General features: G+C 62.0%; 2 protein-coding genes across 2 annotated transcripts; one reads left to right on the forward strand and one right to left on the reverse strand.

The window, feature by feature from the left end:
• Positions 1–7421: 7421 nt before the first annotated feature.
• On the forward strand, positions 7422–11376 carry CBX2 (chromobox 2; the record flags this gene model as incomplete). Its single annotated transcript, XM_084218530.1, has 5 exons — positions 7422–7496; positions 7579–7622; positions 8142–8207; positions 9734–9803; positions 10021–11376. The coding sequence occupies exons 1-5, from the start codon at positions 7425–7427 to the stop codon at positions 11374–11376; spliced, it is 1608 nt and encodes a 535-aa protein (XP_084074656.1). The 5' UTR covers positions 7422–7424.
• Positions 11377–17095: 5719 nt separating this feature from the next.
• CBX8 (chromobox 8) lies at positions 17096–20311 on the reverse strand. Its single transcript, XM_084218352.1, has 5 exons — positions 20211–20311; positions 19801–19844; positions 19554–19619; positions 19389–19455; positions 17096–19225 (listed from the first exon to the last, which is right to left on the reverse strand). Exons 1-5 carry the CDS (start codon positions 20277–20279, stop codon positions 18401–18403), a joined length of 1071 nt encoding a protein of 356 aa, XP_084074478.1. The 5' UTR covers positions 20280–20311; the 3' UTR covers positions 17096–18400.
• Positions 20312–20736: the final 425 nt, after the last annotated feature.

Here is a 20736-nt window from a genome sequence, read left to right on the forward strand (position 1 = left end):
TCCGCCGGGATTCCCGCGGGAACAGCGACGCCTGGCGGCCGCCGCCGCTCCCGCCACCGCTCGGCGGCTCCGGGGCACCGGGCCGTGCCCCCCCCCGCCCATCCCCGCCGCCCCCTCCGCCGCTTGGCCCCCGCGCTCGGGAACCAGGCAGAGGTCCAGGAGCTGCTCCCGGCCGGGTGGAGGGAGCAGAAGGGGTGGCAGGAGGTGACAGTCACCTGTCACCGGTGGGTGCCAGCCCCGGAGCAGGGCTGGCACTCACCACCCTCTGGGCACGGCAGGTTCGGGTCCTTCTCTCCACCCCGCCGAGAAGCTGCCGCTGCTGCTGGGACTCGCTGTCGTTCTGGGATGCTGGGGAGGAGTTTTCTAATCGCCACCAGGTAACCGACCCCAAGGACCCCCGGAGGCGGCAAACTCCCCGGCAAACCGTGCCCCGTTTGGGCGTGGTCTCCCCGGGTTTCTCCGGTCTGTGGAGCCCCCGAAACCGCTCCCTGCAGGACACAGCAGGGTCTTCATACCTCACACAGGACTCTGGGTTTTTCTGCCCCGGGTCAGCGTTGACACCACGCAGGGCACGGGCTGGGCTGAAGAGAAGGGGTGGGCACCCTCTTGGACCCTGCCACTGCCCCCTGCCCTGTCCCCCCTGTCCTCTGCGTGCAGCCCGGTGTGGACCATGAGCAACCACGAAGAGTGAATCCTCCGCTGTTCATGGCTCTGCACGTGGCTGTGTGTGGCTGCCAGACCACAGTTTGTCACTTTCCCTCACAGTGCAAATTTGTCCGGAGAACTACAGAACAAGTAACTCCCGATCCAATTCCCCGGCACAACGCGCCTCCAGCCGACACCTGCAGGCTGCAGAGACCTGAAACAAGCACCAGCAGCGCCGCGCTCTCCTCTCCTGGCAGCCCCCAGGCTCCAGGCAACTCTGCCAGCACACGTGGGGAAGGACATGGCTCACAAAGACAAGCAGGCTCGGGAACGGGACAGAATTCCCAAAACCTCTCTAAATTCCTGAGCCACGCTCCTCCAGCACGCCTGAGTCTCCGGAGGAGATGCCTCTCCCGGGCTTTGGGGGACACCGGGATGCACTGCTGAGGGAGGTGGCACTGATCCAGCCTGGCACGGTCACCCGTGTTTGCATCCCCCCAGATACGGGCGGCACGGCAGCTCCAGGGTGGGTTTGGAGCAGAGACAGCTGATACACGTTGAGTGTTCATCCTAATTAAAATGTTCAGATCGAGCTGGGAGCCTCCCCTGAAAGGCGCCAGGCCCGGCCTAGGGTGGAGCCACTCAGCCTGGACCCGCACAGGACACTGAGAGGTCCCTTTTGTCCCTGCTGGCCGTGACACCCCCAGCCCCAAAACCTCAGGAGGGTCCCAAAGTCATTCAGCCCTTCCAGCTCCTGCCCCAAGAGCCCTGGGTGTGCTCAGCACCATCCTGCTTGTCCTTCTGTGATTTGTGGCTGTGGCCAAAACTGGGAATCACCCCCTGTGCCTGCCTGAGCAGCAAACCTGCAGGCAGGATGGGCCTGGCTGCCCTGCTCCAGGGCAGAACTGCCGAGACCTGCCCCCGCTGCAGCCGTGGCAGCTCCTGGGAGCTCTGGGAGAGGCACTGATGAATTCTGGAGACGGGGAACGTGGCAGTGCCAGGGCCAGGACTCACAGCAAACAGCCCTGTGACTCCTGAGCCAGGGGCTGGCAGAGCCTGGGCGGGTTGTGCCAGGCTGCCAGGAGCTCTCCCCAGCAGGGCTGAGGCAAAAGCTCCTGTACAAATCCAAACCTCCCTGTGCAGGAAGCAGCCCAGGGCCCTTCAGCCAGGCCGGGGTTTTGGGGACAGGGAGCAAGACCCCTCCCGTCCGGCAGCCCCCACTCCAGCCCTCCCAGCGCGGCATTCCAGCACCCCCAGACCCCTCCCAGATGCTGTGGTGCCTTTCCCCAGCCCTGTGCCTCATCTCAGGGGCTCGATAAACATCTGTTGCCATAGAGACTCGCTCACTGCATCGGCTTCACCCAACGAGATGAAACAAGAGCCGCACCCTCAGAAAAACAGGAAGAAAATGTTTGGCTTGAAACGGTGCTGGGGTGGGGGTCAGGGCAGCAGCAGCAGCAGGGAGGCTCTGAAAGGGGAGTGTGGCCAGCGCTGTGCACGCCATTGAAAACGGTATTAATGATAAGAGTGTGCACAGAAACCTTCCCAGTTCTGCTGCTGGTGACCTTGGGGCTTCCCCTGAGCTCAGCACAGCCACGGGCAGGGGCAGGCAGCTCTGCTGTATCCTGGAGATCCTGGCAAAGCCTGCAGGGCTCAGAACCCACTGGTGCAAGGCTGAGACCGTCCTCATGGCTGGCAGGTACAGAGCAGGATCACAAACCCATGGAATGGTTTGGGCTGGAAGGGACCTTAAAGGCCACCCAGTGCCACCCCTGCCATGGCAGGGACACCTCCCACTGTCCCAGGCTGCTCCAGCCCCAGTGTCCAGCCTGGCCTTGGGCACTGCCAGGGATCCAGGAGCAGCCCCAGATGCTCTGGGCACCCTGTGCCAGGGCCTGCCCACCCTCACAGGGAGGAATTTCCTCCTAACATTTAACCTAAATCTCTCCTCTCTGAAGTTGAAAACCACTTCCCTGTCCTATCACTCTCTGGCCATTTAAAATGTCACTCTCCCTCATTTTTATAAGCCTTTAAGTACTGACAAGCCACAGTGCTCATAGGGCTGGTCCCAGTCTCGCCCCCAGACCCACACAGGGAACATGGAGTTTGTGGTGCCCAACCTCCTGACACAAATCCTCATCTGAGAGCTGATTTTCCTCAGCTGGGAGCAGGAACTGAGCTCCCGACTCAGCAGCACTTGGGCGAGACAGAGCCCTGCCAGAAAAACCCACGGTGAGGACCATCGTGGAGAAAGGCTGAGCCCTGACACACCCCTGCAGGAATGTGTCCCTCCATCACAGGGATTGCCACGGGACACCCCTCGGTGGGGCTGTTCCCACTCGGGTCGCCGGGCGCAGCACACTGCTCAGGGAACTTGTGCAGCCGCATTCCCAGCACGGAGCATTCCCCGAGCCCCGGGCTTCTGAGCACGCCGGGGGATCCTCCTCCCTGGCCCAGGAGCTGCTCCTGTTCCTCCATTTCCCCCCGTATCCATCTCCCGCTGCCTCCCGCCCTGCCGGTGTGCCGGTGTCCCAATGTCCCAATGTCCCGGTATCCCAATGTCCCGGTGTCCCAATGTCCCGGTGTCCCAATGTCCCAATGTCCCGGTGTCCCAATGTCCCGGTGTGCCGGTGTCCCAATGTCCCGGTGTCCCGGTGCAGTACCGGCAGCCGGCGGCCGAGGGCTCCCGAGCCGCGCTCAGGTCCCCGAGCTCCCGGCACGGGCGGGGGAAGCGGCTCACGGTAAAAGCCCGGCCCGGAGCATCTCCCCGAACCCGCGGCGCCCGCAGCCGCCAGCCCCTTGCCCAGCGCCGGCCGCCGCCCCGGGGCCACCCAGCGCCCCGGTGGCTCCCCCGGAGCGGGATCCGCTCCTCGGCCTGAGGGACAAAGCCCGGGACCCACCCGCGGCTGCCGCCGGGCCCGGGGCGCTCCCCGGCACCCTCCGCAGCTCCGGCTGCCCCACCCCGCGCAGGGATGCTCCGAGGGATGCCCCGGAGATCCGCGACGCGCACCGGAACCTCACCATTCCCTCCTGGCCCTGACTACGGGCCCCGGGCTGAGGGATGCTTCCATGTCCCAGGCCAGAGAGGTTAGAGGGATCCTCCCCGCTGTGGGTGCGAGTTTTAACCCCACAGACACACGGAACCTAAACCAACTCCTGCTCCCCAGCCCGGGAGCCATCTCTAGCTCACCTCTTCCAAGGAAAACCCCAAACTGTCGCATTTTGCATCTCCTTGGAGCCCTTCCCAGCCCTTCCCGTTGCTGCTCACACCTCGTGCGTGGGCAATGTGGGACATTTTCAGCAAACATTTCCCGGTGACCAAGGCCAAAGCCCCGCCTGGCCATGCCCGGACACGGCTGCTGCCTGATCCCCGCGTCTCCTCCCGCCCTGCCATCCCCAGTAATTCATTCCCCACCGCCCCCCTGCCCGGGCTGGGGGTCACGCAGCAGGGAGAGCCCCGCTGTGTATTGCATCCCAATTTGCCATGCATTTCCACACCATTTGCTTCCTTTTCTTTTTCCTGCACTGGGAAGCTGCTCGCTGCCCAGGGGTCCCAGCCACTCCGGGATGGGAACATAACAACAAACATACAAGGACAGTATTTATTTATGGCACACGGTGTGTGGGGACGCTGCTGCCTCCCAAAATGCCTGCTCTGGGGGTGGCACAGGCCCCTCTGACCCCCGCACAGGGCCACAGAACTCAGACACCACGCGGTCCCCGGCCACCCCGTCCTGGAAGCTGCACAGCTCCATACCCGGCTGCAGTACCCAAATGAGATGCAGATCTCTGTGCTTTGATTGGCCGAGGCCTTGGAAAAACAGCCACCATTTGCCCACAACAAACATGGCCACCGTGGCCCGGCTGTTCCCTGGGCTGGCCCCAGCCTCACCCTCTGGGCTCAGGGACATCCTGCCCCCCCTCAGGCACCCCGTCACCGCTGCCACGGGGGTCCCAGGGCTGGAGGGAACGGGGCACCCCTGCAATGCACCTGCTTTGGGGGTTCCAGCACCAACACAGAGGCCAGGGGCCCCGTGGGACCCCCCCCGGCCTGGACCCCCCGGACCTGGACTCCCACCCTGCACCCAACAGGCCAGGGCTCCCTGCCGTGTCCCTCACTCAGCCTGGCAGGATGGGCAGAGCACAGAGCCCACGGCAGCTCAGGGGTGACCTGAACCAGCTCCCAGTAAAGCCCAGTTTAAACAGATTTCCAGTCCGGGAGCAGCACACCCGTTTCCCCTCAACACGCAAAGGGGACTCGGCTCATCCCCATCCCTTCCTTCAACACCAAACCTCCACTTCAGCCTGACAGCCCCTGCTACAGACACAACACAGGACCCACGGCATTCCTGGGATGCCTGGCCTGCTTGGGAAAAGCTACAAAATCAGGGTCCATCAGATTAGTTCAGGGGTCTGACTCTCATTTTTAAGATGATGAATATTTTCACGGTGATTGGTGAATTTATTGGCCTAATGTCACTTTGCCTGGTGGGGGTGTGGGGCCAAGTTGTTCATTCAGTGTGTGTTCCTGAGTTTTCCCAGAAAGGTGAAGTCCCTGTCGGGGATGGGAAACATTGAATTCATCAAAAAGGCACTCACAGGTGGAGCCACAGCTTTGTCAGCAGCAGGGGAGCATCTCATCCCACCCCAGGCAGCAGCCCCAGCAGCAGCACAGACCAGCAGTGCCCAGGGAAGCTTCAGGGCTGGGATGGTATCTTCTGGCTGACCAAGAGGGAACAGGCCATCCCAGAAGCCCTGGGGTACCCCACTCTGCCAGGGTAAAAGGCACAGAGCGCTCAGCAGCCCAGGGACTGCCCAGGACCAGTTTTCAGTAAAGCCCTGGGAGGAGAAAGGAGATTTCCAGCCCAGGGAGCAGCACAGTCCTTTCCACCCTCTGCAGGAACAGGACGCATGGCATGGGGGCTGAGCAGCATTAGGGATCATTCTGAGTCCCCAGCAGGGACCAGGGACAATGCTGATGGCACAGCCACACAAACGCTGTGGTCCCTAAGGAGACACCAATGTCAAGGGCTGCTCGCTCTTCTGAGCCCCAGCCCAGCAGCCAGCGGATGGAGCCTCTCCACTCACACGGCCTCCCCCTCCTGGCCCCGGGAAGGCAGAGAACACCGAGCCTAGCCCTGCATCCTCCTGGAGAGCACAGGAGCAGCAGCACCGAGGGGCGGCTGGGAGAGGAGCTCACCCAGCATCACCCGAATCACGGCTCCTTCCCAACAGGGGTCGTCTCTCAGAGCCGAATCCCCGCAGCCAGGAGAGCCCCACGGCTCCTCATGCCTCGGGCTGCCCCACACGGCCGGGATGGCCGCGCACGGCTCAGGCACACGGCGTGGGGAGGTCACACGGGGCTGCTTCTAAAACCTCAGAGGTGCCGCACACAAAGAGCCGAGCTGGCGCAAGGTAAATGAACTCGAACAAAAAGTGCGGCGCTGTTACAATTCTGTGTCACCTTCGGCTAAAGAAACGCTCCTACAGCTCTTCCCATCAGCGAACGGCCACGGTAATTGTCAAAGAAAACAATGAAAGGTGACAGCGCCCGAGCCAGGACAGCCCCCTGGCATCGACCCAGCGCCCCAGGCACGTCCACATCCCGCGGTGCCCGAGTCGGTCCCGCTCCCTGACGAAGCCTCCAGTCTCTCACTGCCTCGTACAGAGGGTCCCCCGTGGTGACATTCCCCCGCAGCGGGGACAGCCCAGCGCACCCGCTGCCGCTCCAAACGACCCGACACCGCTAAACCCGGCACGGCTAAACCCGGCACGGCTAAACCCGGCATCGCTTACCGGAGACGGCAGTGCCCGGGGTGCGGGCGAGGCCCCACGCAGGACACCCCATGGCCCGTCCGGCTCCTGCTCAGTCCCTGCGCGCCGCGGGCACCCAGGCGCCGGGGCGACGGCAATTCATATCCCTGCGGCTCCCGCACGGTTAACGGCAGGCTCCGGGCCCGCGGAGCAGAACTCCCTGAGGTGCTGACTCATCTTCTTCCATGCCTGTAAAGCACCATATTTCATCCTTCCACGCCCACAGCGCACAACCGCCGTGCAGCAGCTCCTCACGCAGCCCTGCACGCCTCGGTGCGTGCGGTGCCGGCGCGCTCGGTGCCGCCGCACCCCGGGTAGCGCGGCTCGGGAGGGATCGTGGGCCGGGCGGTACCGAGCTGCGAGCCGGCACCGCGCGAGGGTCACAACCGGCCCGCCCCCCGGGAAATCTTTTATTCTATTAGAATCAACTATTTTGGGACTAAAATGTGCCGGCGCTGCTGCCGCCTGTTCCGGCCCGGCGGGGACCGGCGGGGACCGGCGCTGGCTGCTCCGGCCCCAGGGTGCTTTGTCCCCAGGAGGGACCCCGGGCGGGGGACTCGGAGCCCGGGTCCTCGCAGCAGGATCCCCTCGCGGGGTCGGACCGGGGGATCCCCCCGCGGGGCCGGCCGGGGAAGCCCCCTGCGCTGCCCGGGCAAACAAAGCCCCGGGCCGGGCCACCCCATTGTCCCCGCTCCGGCCGGGCAGCGGCCGCCCCCGCGCGGGAGGAAGAGGAGGGGTCGCACACAGACAATGCCTCCCCCCACCCCCCACGCCGGATCGCCCCGCCCCCTGCTCCCCATTGGCCGGCGGGGAATTTGGGGACCCCCCGCCCGCCCCTCCGCCGTATTGTGCCGGGGGGCGCGCGTGGATCTGGGGGGGTCGGAGCGCGCGCGGCCGCCGTCGGGGGCGCGCCCGGGGGCTCCCCTTGTGTGTGAGTGCGCGGGGGTGTGCGCGGGGCCGGGGCCATGGAGGAGCTGAGCAGCGTGGGAGAGCAGGTCTTCGCCGCCGAGTGCATCCTCAGCAAGCGGCTCCGCAAGGTGGGACCCGCCGGCCCCGCACCCCCCGCTCTCCCCGCACCCCCCGCCGCCGCTAACGCCCCTCTCCCGTCTCTCTCCGCAGGGCAAGCTGGAGTACCTGGTCAAGTGGCGAGGCTGGTCCTCCAAGTGAGCGGGGCGGTGCGGGGCGCGGAGCGGTGCGGGGCGCGGTGCGGGGCCGCGCGGATCGCGGAACCATGCGGTGCGGAGCGGGGCGCGGGTACCGCCCGCCCGGCCGCTTTTGTTTGGGTCGTGCCGCTCCTTTTGTTTACAAATAAGCGCGGCCGCGGCCGGGCCCTCCCCGCCACCGCGTGGGGCTCCGCTCCCCCCCCCGGGCCGGTGCAGGCCCCCCCGGAGTCGCCGCACCCCCCCGGCCGTGCCGGCCCCGCGCCCCTCGCCCGCTCTGCTGAAACCGGAGCTCCCCCGGGATGCGCGGGGCTCGCCTCGCCCCGCGGCGGCGTGGCCGCCCCTTCCCGATCTCCCTCCCCCGGCCCCTCTCCCCTGCCCGCCCCCCGGCTGTGCCGGCCCCCGGTACCGGCATGCCCCGGTCCGTGCCAGGCCCGGGTGGCCCTGGGGGAAGCCCCCGGTGCCGGAGCGGCCGGGGGGGGTCCGGCCCCTGCTCTCACCGGTGCGTGTCCTCTGTTGCAGGCACAACAGCTGGGAGCCTGAGGAGAACATCCTGGACCCCCGGCTGCTCCTGGCTTTCCAAAAGAAGTGAGCACGCTCTAAATGTTTCTAAGCAAACTGTAAAGTCAATTAACTTCTAATTGGCTGCACGTGTGGTGGAAGCCGTTGGAAACAACAGCCTGGAGCCGGCGGGGCCCTTTGTGGCCAGGCCCTTTTGTTTGTCCCCGGAGTCACGGTCGGTCCAGGTCTACCTAGAGCCGCTCTGCCCCGGCCAGGCAGACCCCGAGGGTTCGGGGCCTCTGGGTGCACCCGGGGAATGGCGCAGCGCCTGGCACAGACCTGGGGCTCCCTGTCCCCATCCAGGGCTCAGGGACCTTGGCTGTGCTTGGGGGTGGGCAGCCAGAACCCCCCCGGGGGGAGGTGGTGCCCGGGCTTGTGAGGCGTTAAAGTGAACTTGTGGAGGCTGATGCTCTGGGAGGGCGAGGGAAATAATGTCTGGGAGAAAATCGTAGAGAATGTTGGGATTAGGAAGGATCTTAAAGCTCTTCCTGGTCCACCCCATCATTTCCACTGTCCCAGGCTGCTCCAAGTCCTGTCCAGCCTGGCCTTAGACATTACCATGGATGGGGCAGCCACAGCTTCTTTGGGCAGCCTGTGCCAGGGCCTCACCACCCTCACAGGGAAGAATTTCTTCTTAATCGCCCATCTAACCCTGCCCTCAGTCAGTTGGAAGCCATTTCCTGTGTCCTGTCACTCCAGGCCCTTGTCCAAGGTCCCTCTCCAGCTGTTTTGGAGCCTCTTTAAGTACTGGGAGATGCTCTGAAGTCTCCCTCGAGCCTTCTCCAGGCTGAGCCACCTGGAGGGCAGAACAAGATGGTGTCTGTCCTGTCAGGTCCGTGCTCCTGCCTGGAGCCAGGCTGAGAACAGCAATGAGAACAGCCCTGCACCCCAAATCACTCACGGGGCAGAGGGGCAGCCAGCTGGCCATGGCAGACATAGTGCTGCCAAGTACTTTGACATAGTAAGAATAAAAATCATTAAAGTTTATGATAGGATTCAATTATAACTGGCTTCTGGATCCATATTTTTCAAGAATAGGATCTGTAGTACAGACAGGGTGGTGTTTAATCAGCTGGATGTGTTCCATCTAAACACCATCCCATTTAAACAAACTAGGAAATGAGCACAGTGACCTGAAACATCCCAGCCTGGGCCACCATGGCCAGAACAGGAGGTGCAGGAGAGGAGGAAGGAGTCCAGCAAAGGAGAGGGCTCACTGAGCTTCCAGGGAATGCCTTTGCCTCTCCCACACTCAGCATTGAAGCTCAGCACAGCAGGGGCATAACCAAAGCAAGGCTTAGCAGAGCTGGGGGCAGATCCTTCCCTTTGCCTGATCCCCTTGTGCCAGAAAAATGGCAAATCTCACCAAGAGCTGGGAAAGGCACAGGTTTAGGATGGGTGACACCACGTGGTCCATCACTGACTGCTGGAAGCTGCAGGGATGTTGCTGATGCACACAGGGACGCTCTCCGGTCACTACCTGGCTGCCTCAGTTCCCCCAGGTGTTTTTTTTCTTCCCCATAAACATCATCCTTAATCCTTGTTTCCTCCAGGGAGCACGAGAAGGAAGTGCAGAATCGGAAGAGGGGCAAGCGGCCCCGGGGCAGGCCCAGGAAGAACGTGGTGAGTCCCAGCAGTGGTGGGGCAGCTCTGGAGGGGTTTGGGGGGGACCTCGAGCACACAGCTCATCCTGTTGGCCTGATGGACCCCTGAAGATCAGCTCTGCAGAGAACCTGGGTGTGTCTGAGGCCCCTGGCCAGGCCACCCTGGAGGGTTTGTAGCGCCCACAACCATTCCTTGGTCATTGCTGTTAACTCCTCCTGTCTCTGTTGCTTTGCAGGAACCAGAGATGCCTGCAAAAAGTAAGTCAAGTAGCTCCTCTTCCTCCACATCCTCCTCTTCCTCCTCCTCCGAGGAAGAGGATGAGAGTGATCTGGAAGCAAAGAGAGGTCCCCGCAGCAGAGAGACACACCCAGTGCCACAGAAGAAAGCTCAGATCCTGGTGGCCAAGCCCGACATGAAAGACGCCTCCAGGAAGAAGCGTGGCCGGAAACCTCTTCCCCCAGAGCAGAAAGCAGCTCGAAGGACTGTGAACCTGACAAAGGTGCTGAAAACGTCCCGGAAGGAGGTGGGGGGCAGCGCCAAGCTGGTGGGCAAGCTGCAGCCCCAGCACAGCACGCAGGGCTCAGGCATGGCCATGCTGAAGGACCCACCGGGCGCCTTGGCTGGGCTCAGCTCCGGGGGCTCCTCAGGGGAGACCCTGCCCAACATGATGAAGGGCGGCTCGGCGAGCCCCAGCCAGGCCATCAGCTGGCAGAGCTCCATCGTGCACTACATGAACAGGATGTCCCAAAGCCACAGCACGGCCGAGAGCTCGGCCCTGGGCAGGCTGGCGCTCAAGGCACAGGCAGCCAGTAAGGGCAGCTTAGGGCTGGACTTGAAAATGAGGAGCCAGAAGAGCTCTGGGGAGCTGGGGCTGAACGCGCAGGGACCCAAAACCGCAAAGGCTTCCGGCAGCGGCGCCGGAGGGGACCAGAAATCGGGGTTTGCAGCCGGAGGCCAAATGCTGCCCAATGGCAGCAAGACGCCATCGAGCTCATCTGGGGCCGGCAGCCAGCCAGCCTCCAGCCAGGAGCTGAACCTGCAGGCTCTGAACCTGCAGAGCGTCAGAAACGGGCCGAGCGCGGCCGGCGGGAGCGGCGTCCCCCGGCACCTCTGCGGCTCCCTGGCCAAGGGCTCTGCCGGCGGCACGGCCACCGCGGGTGCCAAGGGCGCCGGCAGCGCCAAGGGTGGCGCGGCAGGGGCCGGGCTGAACGCTGCCGGCGCTGCTGCGCTGCCGGGGGGGGACGGAGGCAAGAGCAAGAAGCAGACGCAGCGGGCAGGCGACAGGGACTCGGCCAAAGGTGGCTCGGCGGGCGCCCCAGAGGGACACGCGGGCACCGAGAGCCGCAAAGCCTCCGCCCTGTCCGAAGCCAGCACCGGCGAGGACACCAGCTCGGATTCGGACCGGGATTCAGCTTCCCTCCCGGGCGTGGGTCAGAACATGTCTGTGTCCATCCAGACCAGCCAGGACTGGAAACCCACGCGCAGCCTGATCGAGCACGTCTTTGTCACCGATGTCACCGCTAACCTGATCACAGTGACGGTCAAGGAGTCCCCCACCAGCGTCGGGTTCTTCAACCTGCGGCAGTACTGAGCCCAGGAGCCTGAGGGGAGGGAGAGGGCCCTTCAGCCTCACCCTCACCTTTGCCCAGCTTTCCATCCGGTGTTTTTCCTTCAAGTGAACGCAGAGCCCTCGTGAGACCTGCCGGAACTCGAGTCTGGAAAGGCTGGACCAGTAACGCGGTGAAACCCGCTCCAAACTGCCAGCAGGTCCTGGACTTCCTCCCTGGCTTCTCTCCATCCTCTTCTGGAGCCGTGCCCCACGTGGGGGTGTCGATGCCGTGCTCTGGGAGTGGGGCACAGGTGCTGCCAGGGTGTCAGGCTGGCCGGTTTCGAGCCAGGCTTCACTGCCCGCAGGTCTCTGCTTTGAAGCAGCAGATCCAAGGTCTGGCCACGGGGTGTGTGGAGCTGCCACGAGACACTCTCACACCTGGGAGATTCTCTTCTGGGCTTCCTGTGGATCTGTCTGTGAGCCGTGGGGAACTGCAAGTCAATCCAAATGAGGCAGCTGCTGCTCCCAGCCCTCGGGGCTGTGGGGGGCAGCTGCATTCGGGGGTTTTTCAGGGTACACTTAGCCCAGCCGCCCCCCTGGGCGAGGTCATTTCCAATGATGGGAAACCCACAGTGTTTCTGTTGGGGTTTCCAGCTGATAGGGAAATATTGTTTACATTTTTTCTTAAGGATTTTTTTTTTTGCCCATGAGGGAGGGAAATAACCCCAGTCTCAGACAGGTGAAGTCCTGGATGCCACTAAGAGAACAGGTGGCAGAGGTGCTTTTTTTTGGAGGGTGTTTCCTGTCTGCTGGAGGAAAGTCCTGCCTTGAGAACCAGCAAGATCCACCAGCTTCTCTGCAGCGACTTGACTTCCAGAAGAACATGAATTTCTGGGCAGCCCAGGGAACCCTCACACCCCACCTCTGCCTCGTGCTGGCATTGCCAGCATCTCCACCTCCTGCTCAGCAGGTTCCAGGCACTCACAGGGACTGAGCTGGGGAATATGTTTTAAGCCTTGCAGAATGTGTGAACCCTTCCAGCAGCAGGTGGGTTGATGCTGGGACACACTGCTGCTCCCTGGGTTAGACTCACCCTGATCATCCATGGTTTTCTCCAGAATGCTCAGAAGCTGGTCAAGGCCATCTGCAGAGGTGGTCTGGAGTGGTGGGAAGGGAGAGGAGAGGGAGAAGGGCTAAGGCCAGTGAGTACCTCAAGCTGCTGTTCACCTTCCCCTGCCATCCCAGCAGCTGGGGTGCTCCTTTTGGCATGTGATGGCACCCAGTAATGGCTTTTCCACTGCAGTGCTTTCCCTGCTGCAGATTTCTCCTAGAAGCCAAAATTAGCAGCAGTTCAGGCAGAGTTTAGTAGCATTCGAGGTCATTTTCGTTCTGTTGATGCTGAGTCCTTTTTTCAGAGGCCATGCACAGCTGGCAGCTGCCCACTCCCTGCATGGTTCTGATGTCCCTCCACCTGACCAGCAGGTCACTGCTTAGGGGGTCCCCAGGTGACTGAGGTGGCACCAGGGCAGGCATTTCCCTTTTCCCCAGGCAGGGCCACTCACAGGAGCGTGGGTGCATGGACCAAGCTGGGGTGCAGGTGCTTGTGACCCCCTGAGGCAGCAGCCTCCCATGGTCATGGCTGCTGCCCCTGCCTGGCAGCGGGGTCATTCTCAGGTGATGCCAAAATGTCACAATCTGCAGTTTGCCTTCTACTGTAACTTTGCCAAACGAGCCCCAAGGAAGTATTGACCTGTGTCAGCAGCAAGCAGAGCCCTGGGCAAGGTGTGTGCTGTGCCAGGGGTGCCAGGGGTGCCAGTGCTTTGGGAGAAGAACCAAGGACTCTGGGAGCGTGGGGTGATGCTCTCAGCCACACCACACACCAAACGTTTGCTACCCGGCCTTGGGCAATCCAAACTGATAACAATGTGCCTTTGGACCGTCCTTATCTCAGCCTTGGCTGTGGCACCGGTCCCACCACAGGTTTGTGCCTATGCAAAGCAGGCTGGTGGCAGGGTCTTGGGGACACGGTGACACCCATGGGGAGAGGTGTCCTGGTCCCCTGTGGGACACCAGCTGTGCAGAGCCCTGCTGAGCAATGCCCCTGAGGGGAAGCTGGCCGGGCAGGGATGCTCTTGCATCTGAAGATGCCAAGGAGGGGCCAAGGAGCTGAGCTGTGACAGCAGGTGAAGTGCTGGCTGCGCTTCACAGCAGCTCTGGGCTGGCTGCTCCCTTCAGAGCCGCTGTCTCAGCTCCCACGGGTTTCCCCCTGCAGGGCCTGGCTCCTGTCTGGCAAAGGGACATGTGTCCCCACAGCAGGCAGCCCCTCTGTCACCCAGCCTTCCCGGGCATGTCCCCTCTAGCAGCACAGGACTCTGCTGTCACCACTTGCTATTGTGCCTTTTGCTCACCAGCTGGTTCAATTCCAAAGGTCTAACGATGGTGAAAATGATAATCCAGGATTTTTTTTCCGGCTGTCTCGCTCTACATTTCTTCCCCAGCCCCTTTCTCACTTGCTGTGCTGGGATCTTGGCTCTCCCAGCAGCTGGGGGGGCTGAGTGCACGGTTCCCACTGGGGTTTGCTTCCCAAAGACACATCCTGTGATGAATTTACTGGAATCTTTGTGGACAGGGGTTGGAAGACCCCTGGTCGGTGCAGACCCTGGTTATGTACTGTTAGGATTCAAGTTCTACCTTTTTTTATTCTTTTTTTCTTTTTTTTTTTTTTTTTGAGTTTGCTGCTATGGGTTGGCATGTTCAGCCGGGTGTCAGACAGGCAATTAAAGGTTTGTCACTTGTCATTTTCTAAGGGGTTTCCGATGTGGAAAGTCCTGCGGTATTTGTATAGTGAATGGATATTTTCCCCAGGCGTAATCTGGTTAAGCATCCTTGTTGTTTTCCATTGGACTGGAAGAGGTGGCCGATTCAGCCATCATCCCGAGAAACTGAGTCTATTTTTATATATATATTTTGTACCAAAAAAAATCCCAGGAGTACATGGAGAGATGGAGATAGTTTAGGGGTTTGGTTTGTGTTGAGTTTCTGAGCTGTGTGTGATGGGCTCCAGAGCCAGGAGAAAGGTTTTACTGACAGAAATTTGAGATAGGTGAAAACAAACAATTGTTCTTGTAACTTGTGCCAGTCAGTGCTCTGATTTGTACGTTTTAATTAAAGAGAGAGCCAAATCGGTCCTGTATGACACTTATAATTGCTTTAAACTGCAGCTGTGTGTTTGCTTTTATTTTCTGAGAACAAAAGTCGGGGATGTTATTGCCCTGGGAAAGCATGAGTGCTGTGGGAGCAGGAGCAGCTCCCCCCGCAGCACCCCGGTCCCTCCCAGCCCCTCGCCCGCCTTCCTTGTGCAGTTTTCCGGTGCTCCTGGACACTAGCGCTAGTGTAGCCCCCCCAGCTCTAGGCTGCTTTTAATTTATTTGCAGGAGAACACTAGGAAATGGTTACGTCGGGTGGGGGGTTTTGTATGACTTTTCCACACTTCTTTTCTAGCATATCAATAAATATTTTTTTAAACTTTTCAGCCTCGTGTGGTCACTGCTCCGGGAGCGCTCCCGTCCCCCTCCGTACCCCCGGCTCCGCCCGGGGCCGGCCCCTCTCCGCGGCACCGGGGCCCCAGGCTGGGGATGTGCGAGGCGGGAACCGGAGCGGGAAAACCGCACCGGGGAGACCGCACCGCGTTCCCTGCGGGGCTCCGTGCCGGACGCAGCCCCTCCCGGCCCGGGGCTCCGCTGCGGCCGGAGCCGCCCCTGCACGGTGAGCGGAGCTCAGGTGAGCGCCCGCACCTGCGGGACCGGGACAGGACCGGGACAGGCACCGGGGCCGCGCCGGGCCGGCCTGCGGAGGGCGCTGCGCGGCCGCGGGAGGGCGCGGGCGGCCCCGGGCGCCGCCGTCGGTGCCGCCGTCGGGCGGGAGCCGAGCCCCGCCGGCCGAACAGCCCCGGGCCGGCCCCAGCGCCGGGGCCCCGCGGCCCGTGTGAACGGGCCCCCCCGCCGGGCCGGCGGAGAAAGGCGCCATTGTGCGGCCCTTCCTCCCGCTCCTCTCGGCGCTGGCAGCTCCCGCGGCGCGGGGTCCGCGCCCCACCCGCCCGAGCAGAAAAAGGAGGTTAATGAGGACACGGCTTCAAAAAGCCACGAAGCCCCCCACCCCCGCCCGGGCTGCCGGGGCGCGCTCGCACACAAAGGCCGGGCCCGACGGGCAGGGGCCGCCGCCGCCCGAGCCGTCGGAAGGGCGGAGCGCCGCGGGCCGGGCCAGCGCCGGTACCGGCCCGCTACCGGGCGGCGTCGTAGCGGCGGCCCCGGCGCCGTTCCTCGGACCGGAGCCGCTCACAGCGGCCGCCACCGTCCCCTCAGGGCACCGCGGAAGCCCCGGGGGAGCGCCCAGACCGGCGACATCCGCGGCCGGCGAGCCTCCGCCTGCCCCCGGTCCCGTCGGGTCCCGGCCCCAGCCCCTCCCGGAGGGAACGGGCTGCGGGGCCACCCACCCCGCCCGGGCCCCAGCGCAGCCCTCGGTACTCCCAGGCACCCCAGGGCCAGAAAGGGAAGCCAGACACGTTTCTATTTACAAAGTATATATTTAAACTGACATAAAAAGCAGGTCTCATATGGACATTCACGGCTGGCAGAAGACACGTAGTTAAGCTTCACTTCTGAGACTGAGATTTAGCCAAATCGTTTTTTGTACAAGTCTTAGATTTAAATAATTCACACGCATACACCCGCACACACACACACACGCAGGGTACACGTCGCTATGTACAGACACACGGATACACCCACAGGTACGGTTTGCTCCAGGTGCGCCGGACACACGGACACGGCGCTGGAGCTTCCAGCGGGGCAGGAGCGGCTCCGGGCTCTTTGCAAAGGGAAGGATCCCCCGGCCCCGGCAGCAGCAGGAGCACAAACAGCTCAACCCCCTCCTCATCCTCCAACAACACCGTGTCAGCACCGGAACCAACACATCGGCCCTTCGTACAAACAAAGTTAAAAATCTCGATTTTACAAAATATGTCTTTAAAAAAAAAAAAAAAAGAAAAGAAAGGAAAAACAAACTGGGAACTGTCAAACACTATGGCTCCCTTTGCACAGCCCATCCAGCATCCTGCCAGGCACCTCACGGGTCCCAAAAGAAGGATGGGGAAGGGAAGGGGGCAAGGTGGAGCTGCCGAAGGGCCCTGCAGCAGAGATGGCCCTTGCCCAGCCCTTCCCTCAGCCCATGGGAGCTCCCTGGGCCAGGGGCCTTCAGGAGCTCAGGGATGAGGGGCCCTGGCTCAGTCCCAGCCCTCAGGCACTGCCGGGCTTGTGCTTCCCATCCCACCGATGCCCAGAGCGAGGCAGGACAGGGCCACCTGCTCCACCTCAGCCGGGCCAGGCTCCCTCCCCTCCCTGCCTGGTGCTGGCCGAGCTGGGGGAGCAGCAGAGCAGGGACACCCCCAGCCCCCAACCAGCGGCCAGACTGCTGCAGCTCAGCCAGAGCCCCGAGACCCTCCGGATCCCGGCCAGGGAAGGATCCCAGCTCCGAATCCCGGCCAGGGAGGGATCCCAGCTCCGGATCACGGCCCTGGGAGGGATCCCAGCTCCGGATCACGGCCAGGGAGGGATCCCAGCTCCGGATCACGGCCCTGGGAGGGATCCCAGCTCCGGATCACGGCCCTGGGAGGGATCCCAGCTTTGGATCTCGGCCCTGGGAGGGATCCCAGCTTTGGATCTCGGCCCTGGGAGGGATCCCAGCTCCGGATCCCGGCCCTGGGAGGGATCCCACAGGCAAATCCAGCACCAAATCCACGCGAGGCAGCAGGGCTGCCCTACACAGGAATATTTCGCCTCTTGGCTATTGTTTAACCACCGTAAGGAAAGGGAAATATTTATTGTCTCTGAATGCATAAAGGTGACCCTGGGAGTCGTCAGGGACGTGGATATTACAAAACACTTTATCAGGAGTCTTCCAACAGTCTGAAGTAAACTGTGATTGGGAATAAAAATAATAATAATAATCCACTTTCTGTAGCAGAATAAAGTAACTAAATATGGGCAGTGAGATGTTCCCTCCCCAACCTCTCTGGCATTTCAGGAATGTAAACAGAGGGGGGTTTTGTTGGGGTTTTTTGTTTTTAGTGGGTGGGGGAACAGAATCAAGCGACCAGACAAAATGAAAACAGATATACTCAGCTCAGTCCCATCTCCCACAACTGCTAGGACAACTCTATTAAAGTGCATTTCAGTATCACCCCTCAGGAACCTTACACACACAAACTCCTCTCCTCCGCAAGAAAAGGGAATTCAAGTTAATACTCCAACACTTTTTAGCCTTTTTATGGATTTCTGCTTTTCCCCGCCCCGACTTTGTAGCAACATGACTTTTTTTGTTAGACTGGAAACACCCCATCCCCAACAACACTGTGAATTCAAGTGCTCACGTCAACTGTCAAGGGCAACAGTCCTGGACACAGCACACTTGATTGTACAAGCAACACCTTAAATCACAATCAAGAAATCCGGGCACTGGGCCCTGCGAGGGAGCAACACGTCCCCCCCCACCATCCATAGCATCATATGAAAAATAATAGTTAAAAAAACCCAGCACATACTTAGCTATGAACACTGTTATGTACACCGGCTCCTGCGGCAGATGCGTGAACTCGTTAGTTCTCAGTTTTATTGTCCTTTCTAGGAGCAACTGAGCAGTCACTGTTGTCTCCATTTAAATAAAACAACTCAGAGTTGAAATATATATATAGATATATATATAAGCATTTTTTCTTAAATAACATATTTACATCTAATAGAAAATATAACTCTAGAGATAATCTTTCCAACGAAATGTAAGACGTGAAAAAAAAAAACAAACAAAACAAAAGAATGAGTTAATGAATTTAGGACAGTTTCTAAATTCTCTCCAGGACCAAAAACAAAAGAAAAAAAAATTTAAAAGAAAAAAAAAAAAGGAGCATTAAAAAAAAAAAAAAAAAAAAAAGAAAAAAGAGAGGCCCACCAAGCTCTACCAAGCTTTTGTCTGGATCTGACTGAAGAAAACCCCAGCACCACCTCCACCAAACTCATCGCTTCTCCTTAAAGAATCCTTGGTCCGTGCTGCTCTCCTTGATGGTGACGGTCAAAAAGTTAGAGGTCACGTCAGTTACCACCACCTTCTCCAGGTTGTTGAGAGAGGGGCTCCAGGACTCCTCCTCGGGGTCCCCCAGGATCCTGGAGACGGGGATCCTGGCGATGAGCGAGGGCCGCCCCGCCGGGCCCCCCACGCCGTCGCGGTACAGGCCGCCCACGGCCCCCGGGCCGACGGCGCCGTGCAGCAGCTTGGGCCCGCCGGGGTCCAGCCCCCCCTGCCCCTTGGGGTCCAGAAAGTCCGCCCGGTGCTTGGCCAGGCGCGGGGGGAAGACCTCGGGCCCCGGCTCGGCGCGGGTGGGGCCGGGCAGGGCTCCGGGCAGGTCGGGCTCCTGCCGCCGGGCCAGCTGGATCACGCTGTGTCCCGAGCCGAACTTGGCCGCCCCCGCCGCCGCCTCCTCCATCTTCCTGGCCTTCAGGTAGTCCCCCACCTTGTCCCCCGGCTCCCCCAGTTTCCTCTTGGAGGCGTCCAGAGTCTCCGCAAGGTCCTTGTAAAGCTCCTTCCTGGGCTTCGGGCCTCTCTTTTTGGGGGTCTCTCCGGGTTTCTCCTCCACGCGGATCACCCGCTCCCGGATGCCGTCTGCCTTGGGGGTGCTGCTGCTGGAGCTGCCCTGGGGGGCCAGGGCTATGTTTCTCAGTCCTTCCCTAGCCCGGGACGTGGAGCCCAGCTCCTGGGGGGACCTGCCGGGATACGGCACCCGGATCCCCCTGGAAGAGTCGCTGCGGAATTCATAGGTTTTGGCTTTGGCTTTTGCCTGGGCCTGCAAAGAAGATAAATCACCCGGTGACTTTATTATCCTGCCATCCGGCTGTGTAATTGCAACTTACAAGAGGCCACCTTTGAGGGGAGCATCCTCCGAGGGGGCCGGACAGGGACCCCTGCCCCGGCCCGCGGCCCTCGCACGTGGGCTCCGGCCTCCTTACCTTTAGCAGGAAGGTTTTGGGCTTGGGGCCTCGCTTTTTGGGCCCGTAAAGCTCCATTTCTCGCTCCCTAGAGGTGTTAAAAGAACCAAAGCTTCAATTCAGCATAGCTACAAGACAGCAACATATTTACAAGCGCAACTGCTACAGCTAGTAAAGGCCTTGTACCTCTCCTCGAAGGCTGCGAGCAGCCGGGCATCCAGGATGTTCTCCTCGGGTTCCCAAGTGCTGTACCTGGGGGCAAGGCGGGACGGAGAGAGGGAACAGAATAAGGAGCCGGGAGGGAGCAAGACAAATGAAGTAAAAAACCAGGGCCATAAAGGTTCTCGTTCTGGCACAAAGGGAGAGCAGGGGGTGCAGCCAGCATCCCCCCCGGCCCCTGCCGCAGCCCCCCGCGGCCCCACGGGCCACTTACTTCTGCGACCAGCCCTTCCATTTGACCAGATATTCCATGCGGCCCTGCGGATGGGAAGCGAGGGAAATAAATACGCGCGGAGCGAAACCCGCGACGAGCCCGCGACAAGCCCGCGACAAACCGCCCCGCAACAAAGGTCCCCCCGCAACGCCCCGGGCAGGGAGCGGAACACGGGGCGGGGGGGAACGGCGGGGGGGGAGACGCAACAATGAAAAATAACGCGGATTTCACACGCGCACCCCCCCGGGCGCGGGTTTAACGCCGCCCCCCCCGGGCGCGGGGCGCGGAGGGCGGGAGCGGCGGAGCGGAGCCCGCCCCGCGGCGGGGGGAGGCAGAGCCGCCCCCGGCGGGCCGGGGCGCGGGGCGCGGGGCGCCGGGGGCGCGGCGGGGGTCGGCGGGGGGGCACCTACTTTGCGGATGCGGCGCTTGAGCAGGGCCTCGGCCGCGAAGACGCGCTCCCCGACGGCCGAGAGCTCCATGTTTACGCGGCCGCTCGCAGCGCAGGGGCGGCCCCGGCGCAGCCCAGACCATAATACTCCGCCCGCTGACGTCACCGCGCCCCCCCCGCGCGCGCCGCGCCGGAGCCGGGTGGAATATTCCGCCCGCGCCGCATTGGCCCCGCCGCGCCCCGCCCGCCGACGTGCGCCGCGTCCCGATGGGCCGGGGCGGGGCCTCGCGCACGCCCACCGCCACGCCCACCGCGACACGCCCCCACACGCGCCGGGCCACGCCCCGCTCGGGGGGACGGCCCCGGGAGGGCGGGAGGGGGCGCGGGGCACAAAGGGGGCTCGTGGAACCGGCCGGGGGCGCCGCGGGGTTCCGCGGCACCGGGCGCCGGCCCGGCGGTGCCGCGCGGCCGGACGGTGCGGAATGGGGGGTTCCGCCGCGGCCTGGCCCGCCTACCGGCGGTCGGACAAAGAGAGCGGTGTCAGGGGT

The sequence above is a fragment of the Fringilla coelebs genome (genome assembly GCF_963513975.1).
Source record: "Fringilla coelebs genome assembly, chromosome: 19".
NCBI lineage: Eukaryota > Metazoa > Chordata > Aves > Passeriformes > Fringillidae > Fringilla > Fringilla coelebs.

What these genes read in the sequence shown, in the direction of transcription:
- CBX8 (XM_084218352.1), bottom strand. Translation starts at nt 20,279, where the DNA reads ATGGAGCTCTCGGCCGTCGGGGAGCGCGTCTTCGCGGCCGAGGCCCTG. An exon ending in TCAAGCGCCGCATCCGCAAA is followed by an intron (nt 19,845 to 20,210) that starts GTAGGTGCCCCC and finishes TCCCATCCGCAG; the next exon opens with GGCCGCATGGAATATCTGGT. An exon ending in TGGAAGGGCTGGTCGCAGAA is followed by an intron (nt 19,620 to 19,800) that starts GTAAGTGGCCCG and finishes CCTTGCCCCCAG; the next exon opens with GTACAGCACTTGGGAACCCG.